This window comes from Pomacea canaliculata, linkage group LG1, assembly GCF_003073045.1.
Source record: "Pomacea canaliculata isolate SZHN2017 linkage group LG1, ASM307304v1, whole genome shotgun sequence".
NCBI classification, from domain to species: Eukaryota; Metazoa; Mollusca; class Gastropoda; order Architaenioglossa; family Ampullariidae; genus Pomacea; species Pomacea canaliculata.
The window spans coordinates 9,464,523-9,485,548 of record NC_037590.1 but is presented as its reverse complement, the minus strand read 5'-3'; the positions used below and the strand labels follow the sequence as shown (position 1 = coordinate 9,485,548).

Below are 21,026 nucleotides of genomic sequence, written 5' to 3'. Positions count from 1 at the left end.
CTGTAAATGCTGGAAGCAGTGTCCCAGTGACAGCAATTCTCATCCTTCTCTCCTTGTCAGGACATTAAAGATACTCAGTGTGCTAATTCTGGCTGCCTGCTTAAATGAAAAGGGAAGTAAGCTCACTGTCTGCTGTAAATGTGTTCTGTACATACAACAGACAATTACAATTATATGGTTTCAAGTTTTGGGGCCTTAAGTTTTTTTTATACTCCTATCAAATTTTCATACATTCTCGGGTATTGTTGTGTTTACAGATGGAAGTGGTGTTTTGTTCTTTCACTTCTATCGTGTGAAGACAATACTGCAGTCAGTAAATGGACCTACTCATCTCTTTTGGCTTTTTGAAAACGTAGCTTCCATGAAACTAATTCATCGCAACTTCATTTCATGTTTCTTAGAGGTGAGCTCTTGTTACTTAAGTAAATTAAAACCTAATATCCCAGATTACTTATTTATATTATTATGGGACAAGATAGTTACATTACCAGAAGGCAAATGTTTATCTTGAAATAACATGCTTCTGCCTTCACATTTCCCCATTTGGGAAAAAAAAAAATAATATGGAAACAAGAGTCTTGTATGCATGAACTCCACATTTTAAACCCTTTCCAAGAAACTTCCTGAACTTTAGATGGAATGAACATTCAATTGCTTGTGTGGTTCTAGCTACAGAGTAATATGTGCTTAAAGCTAAGCGTGAAATGAATAATTTTTAGTGCCAGCCAGCAGTTTGGGATGCCAAACACTTCTCTGCTCAAACACGAACCCGCTTCTTCTGGGGCAACATTCCAGGGTTATACAGGTAGTAGAACTAAGCTGAAGTGTAACATTCTCACATTGTATTATTACAACAAGATTCAAGATTGTGCATGTTTCACAATAATACAGCATTCCTACAGTACAGTTCCAGGTGTTTTTTTTTTTTAATCAGGGGGGTCGGGGAATGGTATGGCATCTTTTTTATAGGGGATGTCGTGAGGACAGAATTGGCTAGGGGATGTCATATGAGAATAGAACAAGCTAGGGGTTGGCAGAGGCAAGCATGTCTACATTCTGAGAGAGGTATTGACTTGGTGAAGTATGAGTCGTATCCCAGGGCTGTAAATTCTTGCAAAAATGCAAATTATCATATGCAGTCATTTTTATTTATGTCATTCTCTGGCCTCTAGCATCCCACTGATGTGAAGAATTGTAAAATCTTAATTCAGCATATACACATTAAAAATGCAGCATCATGCAAAATTTATGAGGGTACAAATGCACTGAAAAATTTCCACACCAGCAAGCGTGGGTATATTGTATGCTTGCATATGCCTGATGGTTTTACTTATGTGTTCTGTTGTCTATAAAATTTGGCTGTACATCATAAACAGTCAGGCCTGTTTAATTCTATTCTTGGCAGCACTCCTGAAGTGTCACCCTGTTCTCCAGCAACCTCAGAATCTGGACAGCATCCTTCATAAGAAGTGCCAGCGGATAGCCAAGGTCCAGCACCTGCGAACTATGACAACCAACCCCAATAGCCTGCTACAAGGCCCACAGCAGGAACATCTTGCCTGTCTCCATGGGTGGGAACGATGACGGCATGTGGATTTCAGAGCTAGAGAGGTCAGTTTGGACGTGTTCTGCATAGTTATATACTGCAGAGGCTAAGTCTTTCTATTTGTAACAACTGTATGGTGATTGTGTTCATGCATACACTGATACGTATGTATGTAGGTGCATATATGTGTGTGTGGCATGTACGTCAGGTATCCAACATCCTTTTGGAAATAGTACAGATTCATTGTGATGTATATATGTACCTCTTTCAGCAAGATTTAAGCCTTTTGGTGTCTTTCTAATTGATCGCGATTTTTAATCTGATTATATTCTTTATATCTTGGTTTCTGTAATCATTGCCTTCCGAACTGGTTATGATTTTTAATCTGTTCTTTATATCTTAGTTCTGGCCTCACTTGTCTGTATTTCAGGCTGTTTGGTTTTCCTTGCCACTATACCGATGTGGGCAATATCAGTCCAAGCAAACGACGTGTCCTTCTGGGAAGATCATGGAGTGTCCCTGTCGTTGCTCAGATCCTCCGACCCCTGACCAGCTTTTTTGCTTCAACATCCGATGCTGCCTGCATAACGCCCTCTAAGTCTTGCACTGTCCAGCCAGTGACTACAGCCCCAGCATTATCTGACTCTGCTGACACCACCTTTATGTCAGTTTCAAGTTCTGATGATGCAGTAAGCACAGGTAGGGTTAGAGTCAAAGTCACACCTGAAGAATATGATTCAGACCAGCCTGCCATTGGTTCAGAACAGATCAATTCCTCTCATAAAGAGAAATCAAAATTCTGCTTAGAAATATGTGGTAAAAATGTGGGAGAGCGTCTGATTGTTGCAGGTTCCTCTGGTACAGAGAGTGGTGATGATTGTTGTGACTGCCTTGCCATCACCACTAGGTCTGCCCTTGATGTGATGCCATCTTATAATAATGTGTGCACAAGTGCAGGATCTGCAGAAGTTCAGTCATGATGTTTTCTTTAGACAGCGTTGCAGTGAGAAATACTGAAATTGCAGAGAGCATCCCTGTTAGCAGTGAAACATCCAGTTCTTGTGATCTCCCCTGTTGTATTTCAAACATTCGCACACACAAAAAAGTGTGTGGGAAGCTTTCTGTAGATAAAAGCGATCCTAAATGTTTTGCTTCAACTGTTCCTTCTGCCACAGATGATGGCATGACTGACGCACTGTCATTCAGCAAATCAGTTATGAAGATCTTTCCTGGAGATGCCTCTTTTAAACAACTGCCAGTTAAAAACAAAAACACAACAGTTGCCTCAGCAGTGCCTGATATGATGAGAATTGTCTCAGAAGATGATTTTGTAGAATGTGTGGATGGATCAAAAGTAGGGATCAGAGCTAATGAGGTCATGGGCAGAACAGTTGTAAACAGTGTTGAAAGCAAATGGCTATCACCACCACCACGCAAGCTTGCAGAGAAGACTGCAACAGAGATTCTGCCTTTACATGTGTATCACATGCTTCAAGAATTTCCAGTGGTTTTCAGCCCCAAGTGACCGAGTTCCCCTTCAGCCAAAGTAAATCATCTCTCATCTTTTGAATTTCATGAGAATGAAAATACAGCTTTCAGTGCTTCAGGGGCAGATTATTCACAGATCACACATAGGAATGCCTGTCAAAGACAGAATGCCTTTTCTTTTGTTGGATGTGGCAAAAAGAATACTACCATTTCTCAAGCACAACAACAGCCAGCTATTGAAGAAGTGGAGAATGTTCGCCATCACTAAAACATAATGATGTCACTGGTAGTGTCCCAGCGGTTAGAAGTTGCAGTACATCACATTTCATTGTGCAGCCATCAGTGTTGCAGAGTGCTGGTCAGAATGAAGTAACAAGTACCAATATGCTGCTTGTCCTGTTACTCATTCTTGTTATTTCCCTTTCCATCAAGTAGTCAGTGATTCAGAGAATGATGAGTCTGGTTGCACAGTAGAAAATACTCTGGGCAGTGTATCTTGCACAGCCAACAGAGCAGGAAATTCTTCTGGAAATATATCCAACACGTTATGGAGGCCTTTTGAAGTTAATGAAAACGCCATGGCTTTGGAGCTTGGAAATGCTACAGATTCAGGGAGATCTTTTAAGTATACTGAGGTGGCCGGCATAGATGATGGGTACCAGGGAACCAAAGAAGATAAATACAGGTGGGCAAGAAGGGGAGATAAACAGGACCGAAGGGAGGTGGGTCAAAAAGATGGTGTCCTTGAAGCAAAACAATCATCCAACTTGTGTCTCTGTTGTTCCAATCTGATGAGTCAGGGCTGCAAAGTCCAGTCATACCCTGGGGTGTTAGGACAACACAAGCAGCTAGACAATACACACATGACTCACACTGTTGGTGCAAACGATGTTCAGATAACTTCAATACACTTGAATGGAGATGAATCACAGAGGTCTTTGTTCAAAGAATTTGTCATCCCCATGAAAAGTAAGCCCGTAGTTACAGTTGACATGATAGGGCATAAACCTGAAGAAAACTCTCTTCCTGATGCATACATTCTAGGCAAGCATGCACAGTTTGCAAGCAGAGAAGAAATCCAGCATCATGGAAAGATACACCAGCAGTGAACACAGAGAGACCAGACATAGTAAGTATCCCTGCTTCCAGAGAAAATTGCATTTTTAATCCAAGAACAGAACATGTCCCTTTGGTACAACAGGGCTCTCAGCAGCAGCTCAGTATGAGGCAGGCAGAGGGTATGGATGGAGTAACCATGCTATCTCCATGTCTTCATGTTGACTCCAGTTCTGCAAACTGCTTTTATAGTCAGAATTATGTTGAGTGTGACCTCCAGCATTGCCCAGTGAATGAGGAGGATGACTGTCAAATTGAAAATGATGAGGAGAGTTCCTTTATTGTGCTAGGACAGGTTTTCTGGAGAAAGAGTGCCCAGGATCCAGTTGTCAGCCTCTCTGTAACCACAGGCGGCAATGACAGCTACACAAATGGTGGTGATCTTCTCCATGTAGATGGAAGAGTTGATGACAGCACCATGAACAGAAGTGCCAGCCTTGCTAAGCTGATGAGGTATCTAAGGCGGATCAAGTCCTTTCATATTTAAAATCGTTTTTAGTAAACAGTGATGCTGTAGGAAATATTTCAGCAGACACACATGAAGAAGAAGAAGAAAGTCATGTTTGGAAAACGCAAGGAAAACAGCACTTCAGATAATAGCACTGTCTTCAAAAACTGCAAGAAAGGTGTAACATTAGAGACTGCAATACGTGATGTAGGTTGTAAAAATAATCTTTCCAAGAGACAAGAGAGAACAGCATACCTCTTTCTTAGGAAGAAAGAGAAAGTCAGAAGTACATGGACGGACAAAATTGTCTGCAGTGAGTGCAGCCAGCCCAGATACTGAAGCCACATTTAACAGAGGTGCAGTGGTTACTGAACCTGTTGAAACAGATGAGACTTTCAGGACAAACTCTACCAACATCACTGTATGTGTCCAGCCAAACAAACCAGATACAAGTCAGAAAAAACTTCAAGCAGAGCACACTCAGCTTCTGCAAACTCATAAGGACCCTCTACTATGTTCTGAGAATGGAAATGCCAGCCTTGATATTGTTGATGAGGATCTTCAGGCAGATGTAAATGCTCATGCCATTTCCTATTTAAAATCTCTTTTAGAAAACAATGATGCTGAAAGGAATATTCCAGAAGACACATGCGATCTTACTTTAAGTGACGAAGAAGCAGAAATCCACCCTGAGAAAACATGTCAAAGCAGTGGTCTAGATGGCAGCACTCTCATCCAAACCTCTAAGCAAGGGAAGGATTTGAAGACAAAGATGATTGATGCTCGTTCAATGCACTGTAAGAAAGATAAAACCCAAAGAATTTTGTCCTGTGAATGCAAGCAAAAAGCACAAACATGATGATATTTTTGCATCATTCATGAATGACAGCAACCTAGTTTCCAGATGTTCTCAGGAAGAGTGTATTGATGAAAAGCCAACAGATTCATTATGAGTTCTTTGTTAAAAAGCATTATAACTAGAGCACCGCCAGTTACAAGTGAAGAGATGACAGAACTGTCTGAAAATGTTTTTGAGAGGAGTCAGAGACTGGGCAACACCCAAAAATACTACTCTGTGGAAGAGAACTTAAGAACTTACAATACAGGGGAAGAAACTTCAAGTATGAGCTCATTTTCAAATTCAGAAGAACATATTGGTGCTTCTTGGGAGAAGAAGCAAACCCCAACTATGACAACACTCAAGGAATGGGGACAGAAGAGATGCTCTAGAACTCCAAACACTGCAAGAAGGGGACGCAAGCGGCAGAAGACATGTAGCTCCGGATATATAAACACATTTTCTGCAAAAATTCCTTTTGTGGACACTTCTCTGCCAAATGGTTTTGGTAACATCTTGTCAGATGGATTTGTATTGGGTGAAGAAACTTGGGACGACAGAGAGATTGTTCGAAACCAATGGCTACAAAGATTGAGGAAGCGATCAGTTAAGAACTTGTCAGGCAAACTTGCCTGACTCACGTGCAACCAATTCAGTCTCCACAGCTGCATTTCACAAAGGTGCAGTGGTTACAGGAGAGACTATAACATTCTTACTGCATGTGTCCAGCCAAAAACAATAGAAGTTTGCCAGGAGTATCAGATGGAATCAGGACCAGTTGCCATGTTCTTAAGGTTGCAGTCATATTTTTTGGATGCTGGGGCTGTGCTGGAGTGATCACTCCATACAGGGGTGTTCAGAAACTATGAGCTTATCATCCTCACAGGAAAAAACAATATCACATCATGCGAGGAATATTTGCTAAATAATGAGGCTTTATAGTTTATAGTTATTGCCTAATCATTTATTTTCTTAAAGTAAGTCCTAACTAAAATTGATATTTGTTCTGTTGCCTCGGCACTTTTACTGATATAACTATTATCCACAACACTCATTTAATGTTGTCCTGCATACTTTTGCTTACAATTTGTTCCAAAATCTGACTTGAACGAACATATACCAGCTCAATAAATGACTCTAAGCATGTGAAATCTGCTTTCACATTTATACATGTGCATCATGCAAAACTGGTAATGTTTAGTGTCAACAAAATGAGTTATCTTTGGGTTCATTTTTGTTCTTTATTGTTATGAGGCAAATGAAGATCAGTTCATTTATATTTTTGTGCATGTTAAGATTTGATACAAATGAAACACATTTTGTTAACAGAACTTACAGAAGTAATCACTGATGTTTTTTATATTATGATCACTGTTTAGTTTTTTCAATCAACAAGCAAAAGCTTGCAAAAAAGTAGAAGGATGTGTATAATTTTGAAATTAATTACCTCAGTTACATTTCATGTTCACAGATTTTTTCACAAAGCTGTTTTACAAAGATCTTATTTATTTTGAATTAAGATTAATTACATTTTATTTATGAAAGTAATCATAGTGCGATGAGAATTGGAACTGGTGATACAGAATAGTGGAAAATCACATTTGACGCTTTTTGTTGTGTTAAATAATAAAGCCATATAAGCATTTATTGACTTCAGTGTGTCGTACATCTATTTTCATTCCAGCTGTATGTCTGTGCTACTGAAGGTCTGGTCGAGCGCTAATTTCTATTGTGTACTTAAGGAAATCTGTACTGCTGGATGCTTGTTCTAATGATAGTAATTTTCATTGGGTATTTGTGGAAGTCTGTACTTCCATTGACATTTCTTCCGCATCTGTGGACACCTCGATTTGCTACCACATGATTAACAGACAGGACAGCTAAAGTAGTCTTTATTTGTCAAGTGACATTGCCCGAGGAACATGTCGATCCTAGAGATGGCCACTTGCTGAATACCAGTCACGTCACACGGACGACGTTACATGTACTATTATACGAACACTGGTAAAGAGAAACATTCTTCCTCTTGTGCACACGCATGCTGTATCAGCCCTGTAAACATGCTAAATAAAGAAAAAAAAACCAGCATGCCCGAGACGAGAGTTGAACCCAGGACAGCCAACCTTCACTGTATTGGTGACAGGCCCACAGGCGGAAGGAATTGGGTTGGGTGGGCAGATTTTTCCCAGAGTCAAGCTCTCCATGGCACGCGTTGATGGGAAAATAGTTTTCATGCGATCATTGACAAATACTTTTTATAGATGATCAGACTTTGAGCTTCACAGCTTCGATTTTTGGAGAGCGGGGAGGGGCATATATTGATCACTTTCTCAGTTCCTATCATGTACTGAAGGGTTGGAATAGAATGTGGCATTCATTTTGAAATACAGTTTAAAAGAACTGAGCTGAACCCCACCCCTTGCAACAAGTCATTAGTGATGACATGGAGAAGAAAGGCATGAATGTATTGTGGGAGAAATTGAGTAAAATATTAAAATGCACACATTTCTGCAGATAATAAAAACCATGAACTTTGGTTCCTTAGACATGAGAAAATCCGCAAAACTGTTCTCAATGCTGTACTTGAAGCACTTTGTGTATAAAGTTTAATCCTTAATGTGGTTAGGGAAAAAAACCTAAGAAAAGATCATGTCGATTTGACTGATTTCTGCATAAAAGTCCTATCCTCACTGCTTTGGTGGATGGAGCTGTGGAAATAATGATTTGCTTCTGATGCAGAAAGAAAATTGGATCCAACAAAACCGATAAATTACAGCAGAGCGATGATGCAATGAAATACTTGGAGCTAGTAAAGTTGATGAGAATCAACAAGCTCACAATTTACAAACTTAAAGAAATACGCGCTCACACCCTGACCCTGTGTACAAATAATGTAAACAAACAATTTATCCTATGTTTTGGTCCCTTTTATTTCAAAGCAGCATTTACCTTTGTCAGACCAAATAAAAGCTCTCGATGTATTTTTTTGTTTCCGAGGATTCGTCCTGTCGTGGGCAACTTCAAACAGCCGTGTAACTGCATTCAGAAAGAGAGGTGACCTCTATTTTCAGCAGCGACTTCCACAGATCGATCTCCGGTCAGCGCACACAACTCCTGGCATCAAATCAGAAGCCACAGAGCCGCGCCATCGAGACTTGCGGAGGGGCGGCGCCGGATGGAGGAAGGGAGGGGATGGAAAGAAAAGAAGAAAAGGTGTGTATGTGTGTAGGGGGAGGGAGCCGGAAGGGGAGTAGGTTGGGTGGCATGGAGTTAGCGAAGGTCACAGCGGAGGCCGTGCGATTGCTGTTCACCCGTCGTGCAGACCCGGATCGATGCTCGTTGGGTGGGTCTGGCAGGAAGCCTCCCAGCATGCACTGCGCCAGCCCATGAAGGGCACGGTGTGTGTCGGGTGTCTCCTGGGAAAACAGCGTTTGGGGAGGGGGGGTAGGGAGGATAAGTTTTTTTCTCCCCCCACTACCTTCCCACCGGTCTGCCTGCATAATGAATTGGCCGTTCACTTGACATTCCACCAACATGTGTGCGGTCCTCTAATTGTGTGCGTCCAACATTTCTCAGAAGATGCAGCTTGGTTTGTTCGGCTCTATTTAAAAAGAGCTGTAATACAACAGGTTTTGATATTGTTTTGAGGATATCGGATTTAGAATAATAATGTTGTTGCTGACCGCACCATGCTGTTGATGTGATGATCATAAGAACGACAGGAAGAACGTCTACCAGACCTGCGGAGGTCAAAGTTTGAGGCTTGTCTACTTGTCGAGCGAGCACACAGGAAATACAGTATCATCGACTTTCATCCGTTAGTGATACCACATCCTGCTCCACAAGACCATGTCCTCGGTGCACAACGAAAGTCTATCGAGCGGCAAAATTTCTACTACATGATTCTCAGCCTTGAATTTTCAACCTTTTTTTTTATCTCTCACCCTCTACGAACGTTTCGGCGCTGCACAAGATGATGGACAATAGACTCGTCGGTGTTATTGCTGTTCGTGAGTTGTTTACAGTTGTTTCATCGTGATGCGAGTAGCGAATAACAAACTAAATCACTAAATACCACAAAAGTAGAAAACATATTTTCTACAGTCTACTGTCGCATGCTGTACGCGTTTGTCTATATACTGCTGCATGTTCTGTTCGTTTATCTACTGTCGCATGCTGTGTTTGTCTGTCTATTGTCGCATGCTGTTTTGTCTATTGTCGAGGTCTGGAAATCCGTTGCTGTGCTCGCCATGAAGTATATTTCAATTATTATAATATCGTTATCGCTGCTCGTCGTCATCCTGTCTGTCACAAATTTATGTCCTTCGATGTGCCACTAACAAGCTCAGCGCTGAAAGGTTGACAGGTGATACACACGAAGCTGTCGTCAGCAGACTAACAAGGTAGCTGCTAAAGGTGTTACAAGGCACGAACGAGGTCACCTTGCATGACTGTACAGTTTAACAGTCATGAATTTTTTAATATAAGCAATTATATTCACTTTTTTCATATAAAATTGCTAGAAGTGGTTATACTTTTTATTCATGCACCAGTGGCAGTATGAGCGTGACATCGCTGCCTTCACATGTGTTTGTGTGTCTCCGTGCATGCATGTGTATCTGTGTGTGGGTAGAAAAGAAAGGTGGATGAAGAGAGAAAACAGGGTGCTAGTCTAGTGGTACAAAGGGAAAGAATAGCTGTACGTACAAAGAAGAGTTATATCCCTTGAATTTGCCTACTTTGAATTTTTCCCCTGTGACCCAAGAACACTGGAGGGACCCGAACAATGACAGTTGCTCACTCGTCGTCCCCTCGAGGTTGATGCCATCGCTCCATTTTACATGGACTCTTGTCCACCCGGGTTAACTTCCCTATGGCAGATGCAACAGGACGCTTTTCAGATGCGTGTGCGTGTGTCACAAGGTTTTTATTGACAGCTCAGTTATTTACATAAATAATTTTTTTCTTTACATATATGTGGAAGGGGGTGTTGCTTGATTGGACAGAGTAGCCAAGGGCAGACCACTTGTAGTTGGTAGACAACGTTGGGCTTTAGGCTGACTTATACAATTATCTCTTCATGCTGTAATTAAACAAATTCACTTCTCCAACTATAGTACCATTGTGTTATTTCGTTTCGTCGGCATCCCCGTAATGATTCTGGTGTCAATGCTGGTCTGTTTAACAGACCATGTACTTCTGGTACAGCTGGCCACAAGACAGTCGCCTGTTGTTGACGAGAGATGCTTGACCCTACAGGTCAGGTCCGCCTTGTGGTGGCTTCTGTTGTGTGAGAAAAACATTGGGTTTTCATTGGGAGCGACTGTGTCTGTCATGACCTGGACTTCGTGAAGTTTTGTGGTGTCTGATACATACTATTAATAGTAGTATAAAAGTATAGTAATAGTGACCATTATTACTACGTGTAGTAGCGCTTAGAACGGCAATGAAAGCTCATTCCATGCATTATTTATGAAATTCTAATACTTCATGAACTGAAGAACCTTCAGGCACAAGCTACCAACAACTAATAATTTAGGTATATGCCAACAAATAGGGGAAAACCCCACTTTTGTTTTGTTTTAAAGCTCTAATTAGCCAACCGAATAACCAACCACTGTAGATTCCATTCAACAGTAGAGACCTGCTATTAGCAACTACATTGTACAGTGTTCCCTCACTACTTCGCGATTTTTTTGAGTGAAGTATCAATAAATACTTCTGCGCTGGGAATTATCGTTCTACAAAATACCATAGATATTTCAACAGGAAAACGACCAAAAATTTAGCTATATTAGTATTTCTATTAAATTATCATGGTGATTTTGCAATTAGACGAAAGCAATAATTGTGTATGAGAAATCCATTGCTATGCATAAGCGACGAGCCATGATTGTTATCTCCCATCGCGCAGCCAGTTTCTCTGAGTACAGTTATAATTTTTTATGAATGAAAAGCACCATGTCTGTCCATGTTTACATACAGATATAAGCCACCCAAAAGAAACAATTCCACACACAGATGATGAGGAAGGATTAAGATTTTGACCACTTCCGTCATCCTGTCTTACTGCACATGACTTTTGGATTTTAACTAATAATCTTCTAAATAAAAAGTCACTTCCCCCCATTAAAATAAATTTTATCAAAACCGTTTTATCTATCTGTGATCAGCTTTGGTATTTTAAATTATTTTCCGCAGCTCTGACTTGCGACAAAGTGGTCAAATAAATTTTTAAAAAACACACCAAAGTTTAAAAGAGGGGAGGACAGACAAGATACACTGTAACACATCTTCCCGACAATAGTACAAAGACTGCTTCAGGTCGCCTCCGCTTAATAAAAATTAGACAGGTGTCAACAACTTTTACCATTGTCTACACATTCTCTCTCTCACACACGTGTCGGCGCATTAAACATTAAAAACCTTTTGCAGCACATATTACACAATGAAGCACACGAGCAAACAATCGCGACAAAAGACCTCATGCATATTTATAACATCTACACGTGTTGCAAGGTGTGAAATCATAATACTGGTATGGCATAAGACTGTTCCTGGCTCAGTCTCTACACCAGCACAAAGTACGGTGGGTCGGCAGTACTACTATGTCCTTGATCTTCCTCTGAAGCTGGTGGTTGGCTGTTGAGGGGCTGCAACTCTTCGCCGACTTCCGGTGGACCCCGGACGCGCAGAGTGGGCTTGCGGACCAAGGTGGAGTAGCCTCCGTCCTCGTCGTTGTCCTTCCCGGCCTGCCAGTCGAGCTTCTCGAAATAGGTGCTCTCCTCTGGCGGTTTGCTGACACCCTCCGCACTATCTCCCGCCATCGTCTTCCTCTCAGTGTTCGGGGAGGGCGCGACCTGCTGGGCAAGATCGTACTGGAGGTCCCGCAAAGGGCCTGGCAGCGTCTGTCCAGGCTGCACGTTGCTGATGTCCGGCAGCGGCTCCAGGTACTCGTGGTCGTTGGGGCTGGCAGCACCCTTAAGATAGGTAAGCGTGTAGCGGTTGGGTAGCGTGGCTGGTCGGTGGGCCAGCCGGTAACCAGGGTTGCCCCAATTCAGCCAAGCATCGGGACCCTACAAAAAGACAAGCTCCAAATTAAAACCAAATGGCACGTGACGCATGGGAACTCTCTGCTTTCAATTCTGTTCTCTAAATAAAATACTCATCACTGGTACAGAAATGACATGAGGAAATGAATTACTTTACACTCAGTGAAAGTACGAGTGTGATTGTTGATAAATGTATGTTCATATTAATATCTTCAGTCATTAACGCAGGTTCTTTTTAACTTTTGCTATTTTTGGGATTGCCTGTCCCTTGGTGGTAATAATAAAAAGAACAAAAACAGCACGACTATGAAAAACATATATTATTTCATTCTTCCAACGACAAAAGATAAAGAGATTTCAGCTAGACTATGAACAGGTCAACATTAAATATAATAATAAAAATGTGTACAGGAATTAATATAGTATATATACCCGAGAAGGATCATTAATCTCCTGGTAGATGGGCCAAGAATCATCCATTGGCGACATATTGTTTCCTGAACTTTTGGACTCCGCTGTCCTGGTGTAAGAAACATACGAGGTAATAAATACAGGACTTGTTTCGGGAATATTACTACAAATACATGGTAGCTCCATCTGTAAAACACATACACGACCTTTTCTACACCTACTTCAGGCAATGTTCATCATAAAATGTACAAGTACTTAAATGCCTCACCATTAGCTCTTGTAACTAACCGATGTAAGGTAGTTAAAGGACTAGCGGGATGTACCTAATAATTGGGTAAAACTCAGTGCAAAATACTATTTCCCAGATCGGGGTAAATCCACCCGTCCGTTCTCCAGACACGTCTACAAGCATCACCATGCACAGAAAGAGGCCAGACTCGTAATGTCATGTTTGTACACAGACATACCAAACGGGTATATGGCCTCAGCTCTCCCATTGGCTGAGGACTTGACAACATAGACGTATTCACGTACAACTCTGACGTCAGTGTCTTGCTGACGTCCTTCATGATGTTTGTAGGCGTTTTTCTCGAGAGCGAAAAGTGTTTGTTTACTCAAATTAGGGAAAATATTCTGCACTGAGTTTACCGAAATTATTAGAAAAAAAATTGCACCCGAGTAACCTTTAAAAATAAAACGTAAGAAAATACACACAAACGGCGCTTGAGCTTGCGGTGTCGAAGGCAAAGGACGATGATGACAACGATAAGGAGCAGAACGACCGCCCCACTGCAGATCCCGCCAAGCAGCGCACCCAGTCGCACGGGCGATTCTGGAGAGATAGGAAATACAGGTAACGAATATACTCCTATACCTTCGGGCTAACACCTGCAGAACTAAACACATAAAACATGGGAGAAAGAAATGTGATACACGCACATGCGCACACGAAAAATGAGTTAGTGGGTCACTGTCTCACCCTGAGTTAATGCCTTGACAGCATCGCAGGAGCAGTGAAACTCGCTCAGCTTCTCGTTGAAAAATGTCTCCGTTGTCGTTTGCACATCAGTCATGTTGCACAGCGGGGCTGTAGTGCTTCCCTTTATCCTGTTAGTGATGACACGCGTATTGAATGATAATAAACCAGTAAAAAATATAATTTGCAGCTGCCCCACCTAAAACATTATTCATACAATGAACACCCTACATGCCCATCAAACACAGGTACTTCTCCAAAGCCCGGATGTGAACTGCGTCGTCAAACTGTTTTTACTTATCAAACAACTAAACTATTTCTCTCATACTTTGGCAAGTAGTGTCTGATTTTTTATTCAACCAACCCATTCGAGAATAATTTTGCATTCGGGTTAGTTTTAATATTTTCCTCCATAAGCTGTATCCGTATAATCACTACTCGGGTCTCCTAGGCCTTAGGGTACTTGTATCATTTGTTTTCGTCGGTCATGTCATCAGTATCGACCTTTGTTCAGAATACACACCTGCACAAGGTGTTTATAGGATCTTCGTCGTCCATTTTACGTCTGTCTAAGCAGGCAGATAATTTTCCCCATGCGGACTTCTCGTCCGTCTGTTTTTCCGTTTTGGCTATAAGTTCATCGTTCAACTGCTGTCTGATGGACTCCCTCTCTGTGGGTGAGCACTGGTCATTCAGCGTTCTGTAGCTGCCATTAGAACTGCTGTACACTAGACTGCAACAGGACGGGTACGACTCACGTTTACAAGTCTCTTCGGGCTTTGTGCATCTTTACAACAGTTTGTAGAAGGAGGGAGGAAATAACTAATTCCATTCCTCTGTGCATACGTATATAGATGTGAGATAATGTATGTGTGTTTATTAATCTGGGCAATGACACGCTTAGACATGTGTACAGTTAAAGAAGTACAATAATCTTACAAACATTGAAAACCCAGTGTAAAGTATTGCAAACTACAAACTGAAATGGCAGTCATTGCACAATAAGATTTCTATTTCTCAAGAGTAAACGCCTTATAAACAAAAAGAAAATATTGAGCGGATAGTGACAGAATAGGGAGAGAAATAACGAAAAAAAAAAAAGAAAAATAAATAAACAAGAAAAAGTTTGTACAAATGCGTGTTTACAATACATACCCACAGATGTTACGTAGCTGAATATTGCCACCTGCAATAATGCGGTAGATGTTCTCCGAGTTAAACAACTCCCCGGTGCAGGTGTGATACTTATCGCACTTCGTCTGCATAAGCTCCAAGTTTTTTTCAATGAAGTCTTTGTGGGTATCTGTCACAAACAACCAGCATACAATGGCAGAAAAACTAAAACATCCAAAAGACTTTTCTTCTTTAACCTGTAAATTTCAAAGATATGTTGTAGGTTGTATATAATTTTCATCTATTACACATCCTTCCTTCGAGTCTGCGCATACTCGCGCACCCACATACCAACCTAGTATCTTTCTAAAACGGGGATTGTGACAGAAAAGACAAAGCCAAGTCGTACCAAGAAAAAAAAAACGTATAACATACATTTCACACATGATCAATCAAAGTATAAAGCCGATGTAATGCAGTGAAATATATCGCAGTGTCAGACCGATGTGCTTCACTGTGTCGTGGTATGATGTGCCACACGCAGGTTTTTCTGGGTAGCTGCCGGGTGTTCACCCAGATTCAAAACATTGAGTACAGGTAACAGGATACAAAGCAGTGAAAGACAACCCTCTCCTCCCAAGTTTACTCCACATGAACACATTCAGAATACCACAAAGAAATCCCACAGACCACTGGTGGCGAACTCTGTGCAGCCTCGATTCTCGGCAGGGGCCTGCACTGTGGTTTTCTCGGTGTTCCCCTGCATTGTTGCCTCCCTTGCACACAGTCTTTCTTTCTTTCCCTCGACACTTTCCTACCTTATATTTTAACAACAGCTAATCACACTACAAGCTTTCCGTGGTCACTAAAGAAGATTACTGAAATTTTATCCTGCATTTCAAAAGACCGCAGTTCAGGTTCTTTATAAAGTCGGCATAGTACATCCGCGATGTCGTTCCTGTACACGGACCACGTGACACCGGTAGCCGCTGTCGTCGGTGTTGTGGCGTCAAGGCAGTGGACTCAGGAACACAGGAAGGATGATGATAATTCCGTGCACGCACTCTTCGATGCAATGATTCTACCCTCCTTCCCGAAATGTCGGTCAAAGGAATAGTTCATTTAAGTCCGCAATTTGGGAACTAGGAATAGAGTTTGAATGCAAATGGCGCATAAACAAAGATGAAAACAATAAACGTGAGTATAAAAGTCACTGAGACTAATGCGGGACTATACGAAGATCTGCCACCGACCTGTTCTACGCAACCCAAAGCGGCTACCGACGACCAAACATCACCATTTTCTTTGTTCAATCATTGTCAAAACAAAATCCTACCATCTAAACCAGCGGTTCTCAACCTGTGGGGCCATAAGGTCAGAATGTAGGTTGAGAATAAAGGTTTGCAGTCGGATGAGATAAGTGACTGTATTTTACCAGGGGACTGACATGCAGCCTTGGCAGCCTGGTCTGCTCGAACATTGCCTGGAATACCAGAATGGCCAGGAGCCCAAATAAAGACAATGTCCTTATTTCGTTGAATAAGTGCTGCATGAATTTTATGAATCTGAACCACAAGGGGGTGGTCAGAATCATTTGAAATGAAATTGAAATGCTTGGAGAGCAGAGAGAGAGTCTGAAATTATCAAAAAGTTGTGCTCCGAAGAGCGGTGAGCATGCTGCAAGGCAAGCAAGATGGCATGGAGCTCCGCTGTGAAAATAGAACATTCATCCGCCAGTCGGACTGAAACAGCCCGTTGTGGTTGGCAGAACGGAACTGCTGCCGCAGCGACTGGGCCACCCCTTGGGATTTTGGAGCCATCTGTAAAAACTGAGCAGAATGTAAGATAGTCAGAAAGGAGTTCACGAATGTATTGGAGGTAGATGGGGTCACTAGTGTCCCCTTTTTTGAAAGCTGTAAGATCAAAACGGATATCTGGAACAGGAAGGGTCCAAGGAGGAGTTGCTTGCAGAGATAAAGGTTCTACGTGATTAATATCTACTCCGGCAGCTTGTAGGTGAGGTGCTACTCGGAGTGATAGAGGCTTTTGCTCCTTGGTACGAATGGCATACAGGGCAGCACGCTGAGGTCTGAAGACAGCATGATACGCAGGGTTTCCAACTGGAATGTTGGGGATATTTCACTGGTGTGAAACTAGTTTCAGGTCGGTGAGACACATTTATATCAGTCGACCAAAACTTCATCTGTAATCAAAATGCTGTTGGGGACACATACACGTTCTGGAAATAACAGTTCACTTGACAGCTATATCTATGTATTCTCAGCCAACGAAGGTGTAGCTCGCACCGCGTGACTCGATGTGTCACTGCCAAGGTTCGAACTGCGATCATCAGCTGCCCCACAGCAGGCGGTGGTGTGTTTGTGGAGGCGGGGGGGGGGGAGAGGGCAGTAAGAAGAGAAAAAGAGGAAGTGAGGCTGTAACGTCAATCAAAAGGTTGTAACATCCCTCCTTCACGAGGAAGGCTTCGTCATACATGTGTTCACACACGAGGCTGGACAAACAGGCGTCAGCCACCGGTCACCGCCGGCCGTGGCCGCGCCAGTCCACTGATTAACCGTCTGCGCCCGCGGTACTCTTTACTGGTTGTCAGCAGCCACTTTGCTCTCTGACCGTGACCGTGACCGTGACCTTCAACCCGTCAGGTTATAAGGACTGACCAGTATCACTGGGAACTTGAGCTTAGTTTGCATGCGAAGTGAAACGTTGCCTCGGGGGCGAACGGGAAGTTTCGAAGCTGTGAGCAAACCGTGTAAACATCGCTCTTTGTTACTTTACCCTAGGCCTAGGGCATCTTTCCTGCTGGACAGCGCTCTATAAGATAAGGGGCTAGTCCGTGAGTTCCCTTTGGCAACTACTGATTCCTACATTCTAACTCTCAACTGTGAAGCAGAATTTTGGTAGTGTAGGAGAGTTTCTAGTTAATGACCCAAGTGAGCATAATATTAGTCAAGCACACTAATCTCAAGATTTCAGAGCCTTCGTTGTATTACGCAATATATAAACACTGTAAACCAAAGACAAAGAATAACTTTTACACAGATAATTATTATAACCATGCATTATTCATTATCAGATCATTATCATCTTATTGTAAAACACAAACAAAGGCAGTAACATATATGTCAACATGGGGGATTTAGAAAGGATTTTCTGTATTATCTCAATCCTAAGGTAATCTCAAAAGATGTTTTGATACTAGGTGAAAGCAATGACTGCCTATCACCTGTCTTTACTGTCACTGCGCAACTGCTCATTAATACTGACACCATATGACCAGTTGAGCTCTGTTCCTGGCTAATCCAGTCTGGATGAACCCGATCCAAAGTTTTGTAATATAGACAGGCTCTGAGGAAGGTTCATAACCCCTACGACTCGTTACAACCTTTCTCCTTCTACTTCTTCCTTCATTTCTAGCTAGAACTTTAGGGTATTTAGGCTTATGCATGAACATCTTCCCAAAAAAATTAGTTACAATAGTGAAAGGGTCTTTTATAACTAAATTTTGCATGATGCATTATTTTTCGATGACTGCATTGTACTGCAATTCACCCCACTATTTTAAAACTGTTACCACTATTACAACATCCTATGTTATGACAGGAAGTCCTTAATAAATAAATGATTCATTGAGCTATTAAAATAATACTGAAACATATTCATTGTCACTTGTTTCATAGACATTCAGTCCAATACCTCTATTAAGTAAAACTGATTGATGTAGAATACTGTGTCTGTTGTTTATCACATCATGCTGCAGATTTGTGATTAGTTTAACTGCAAAATCTTTATTCAAGTCAGGACATTATTTTTGTTGAAGCATCATTTTTCTCAACTGAATAAGGTGTTGTTCCTGCTGTACGCTCCTCGAGGAGTAACAAGTACTAAACTAACTTAAACTTTCTCAACTAAAAAGGATATTACAATCTATTATGTGAGATAATAACAACTGTTTCGTTGATCAATGGAAGCTATGGTTTATTTTGGTATGCTGTCCATGTTACTGGCACATATTTCATTCTCTATAGACAGACACATGCAAAGCAGATTCACACACGCACATGTGAATACATACCTCCCACGCTTTGTCATGAATTCCTTACTGTTACATACAAAAGTCTACTCTACAGAAATAAAGACTTAAATAGACAAATGTATGCATACCTTACTACAAATATCCAGAAAAATAATAAAATTCGTGTAGAACTAGTGTAATGTAAGTTTCTTGTGTCAATGTAAGGTGACCAGACAGTCCCGCTTTTGACCTCGTGTCCCGCCTGCTCATCGGGCGGGACGCCCAATGTCCCGCTTTCTGGCTTTCTGGCAAGTCCATCAAATGTTTCGGTTGTCTTTAAAAATCTGAATATTGTACGCTGATTCGCATCCGGCAAAGTCAGAGGAAAGGCCCCCCACAGCGCCCCCCCCCTTTTTCGGCGTTCTTTGACCGTGACGACACTATCATCAGCACGTGTCCCGCTTTCGCCCCCGAAATGTCTGGTCACCTTAGTCAATGGTAAACAAATTTCAGGACCTTATTCATTGAACTATATTGTTATTGCATAACCTATCTTGCAATACATGTATTTGAAAGTGTGGTGGTAATTTTTTAAATCTTGCATCCCAAGGTAGAATCGCTGGTAGCAGCACATTTGACTCCTTTCTACTGTCACAAACTGAAATGCTGCAAAACGGATGTGAAGGGTCTCATAAAACCTGCCGGTCCGGGTCAGTGCAAAGGTTTTCTAAAGACGTTTTTCACTCACCTGCGAGAGGTTCACATTGTGTTGAACACTGGTCCGCCTCTTGTTGGCCTTCTCCTGGGTCCGCACCTTCACCACTGTTATCATCACCTGTATTGCTGTCTTCTGGTGTCACAACATTAACGGTGGTTGTAGTAGGCTTTGGTGTAGTCGGTCTTGGTCTCGGTGTCTTTAAACTCCTCGTGGTTGTTGTAGTCATGGTGGTAGTAGTGGTAGTTGTTGTTTTACTGTCCGGATTATGGCCACCTGCGAGATTTAATTCGTCGTCGGCCATTTCACTTCTTTGGTTGTTGCCCTCCTTGCCGCGATTTGACCCTGGACGCTCGCAGTCGCTGTTACGTCAGGCACCCCATGGCAGGTAAGAGCTGGTCCTGGAAGAGACGAGCGTGCGATGTCAAGGGACGAGTCTTCCCTGGCTGGCTCAAGCGTCGCACGACCGCGTTTCGGCCACGTGCGCTGGGAGCAGGGGTCGAAGGGGAAGGGACCACGTGACGTAGGGGGTATCGCCCATAGTGTTGTTGGGGTCTCACCCGCTGGACACAAAAGTAGGTGACGTAAGCCCTCGTAATGGCCGGTCTTGTGACGCAGTCTTCAATGAGTCACAATATCCCGGCATACCCAGGCCTGACGAGAGGGGGGGACAGGGGGGTCTGGTGTACCCAGGCCCGCGGCTGTCAAGGGGGCCCGGCCTTGGTCAGTGGATTTTTTTTCTTCTTCTCCTTTTCTTTTTCTTTTAAAGAAAGGTCTAAGGACAGAACACCCAAGCATTACACATGCAGAAGTTGAGTTTGAGTGTAGATATTGAGATTGGAATTGTAAAAGTACATTATATACTGGGAAAATAATTTACGATTACAAGTACAAGGGGCCCGGAGAGGTCTGTCCCGGGGCCCGGGCTGGCTCTCGGCGGCCCTGGGCATGCCACTTGATGAGGAAATCCCCTGAGCGAGAGGAGGCGGTGTGTATGTGGGGTGGGGGAGGAGAAAGACTAAAGTAACGTTTGTGACAGAATTTAAAACATGCTTATCTACTGTAATTGAAATGAGATGGAGTAACGTATATATATATAAACGAGCATTAAGACTTAAAGGCCGAAGTTTTGTGTCCGGAGGAAAGACAGTGGTATCGCCCGTGCGAGGGAAGGTAGGAGTACACGCGATGCTGACTATTTGTGTCCAGTCGTCTCAAATTACTACTGTACCTGGACAAAGGCGGGGTAGAGATCAGAGGCACCGCCGAGTAGCTTGGCCATAAGACGTC

General features: G+C 42.4%; 1 protein-coding gene and 1 long non-coding RNA gene across 5 annotated transcripts; one reads left to right on the top strand and one right to left on the bottom strand.

The window, feature by feature from the left end:
• The first annotated feature begins 1,475 nt into the window (after nt 1-1,475).
• LOC112574033 lies at nt 1,476-7,097 on the top strand. Its single transcript, XR_003101331.1, has 3 exons — nt 1,476-1,611; nt 1,977-2,245; nt 2,396-7,097. It is a non-coding gene; the product is annotated as an uncharacterized LOC112574033 (long non-coding RNA).
• A 4,426-nt stretch (nt 7,098-11,523) lies between these two features.
• Nucleotides 11,524-20,203, bottom strand: LOC112573947. 4 transcript variants are annotated; one of them, XM_025254668.1, is made up of 7 exons: nt 19,770-20,203; nt 15,031-15,178; nt 14,399-14,608; nt 13,879-14,006; nt 13,614-13,731; nt 12,921-13,008; nt 11,524-12,512 (listed from the first exon to the last, which is right to left on the bottom strand). In XM_025254668.1, exons 1-7 carry the CDS (start codon nt 20,038-20,040, stop codon nt 12,006-12,008), a joined length of 1,470 nt encoding a protein of 489 aa, XP_025110453.1. In that variant the 5' UTR covers nt 20,041-20,203; the 3' UTR covers nt 11,524-12,005. The 4 variants fall into 4 exon arrangements, with proteins under 4 accessions (XP_025110453.1, XP_025110462.1, XP_025110471.1 ...); XM_025254677.1 differs by lacking the exon at nt 19,770-20,203 and adding an exon at nt 15,679-15,917; XM_025254686.1 differs by lacking the exon at nt 19,770-20,203 and adding an exon at nt 15,424-15,902.
• Nucleotides 20,204-21,026: the final 823 nt, after the last annotated feature.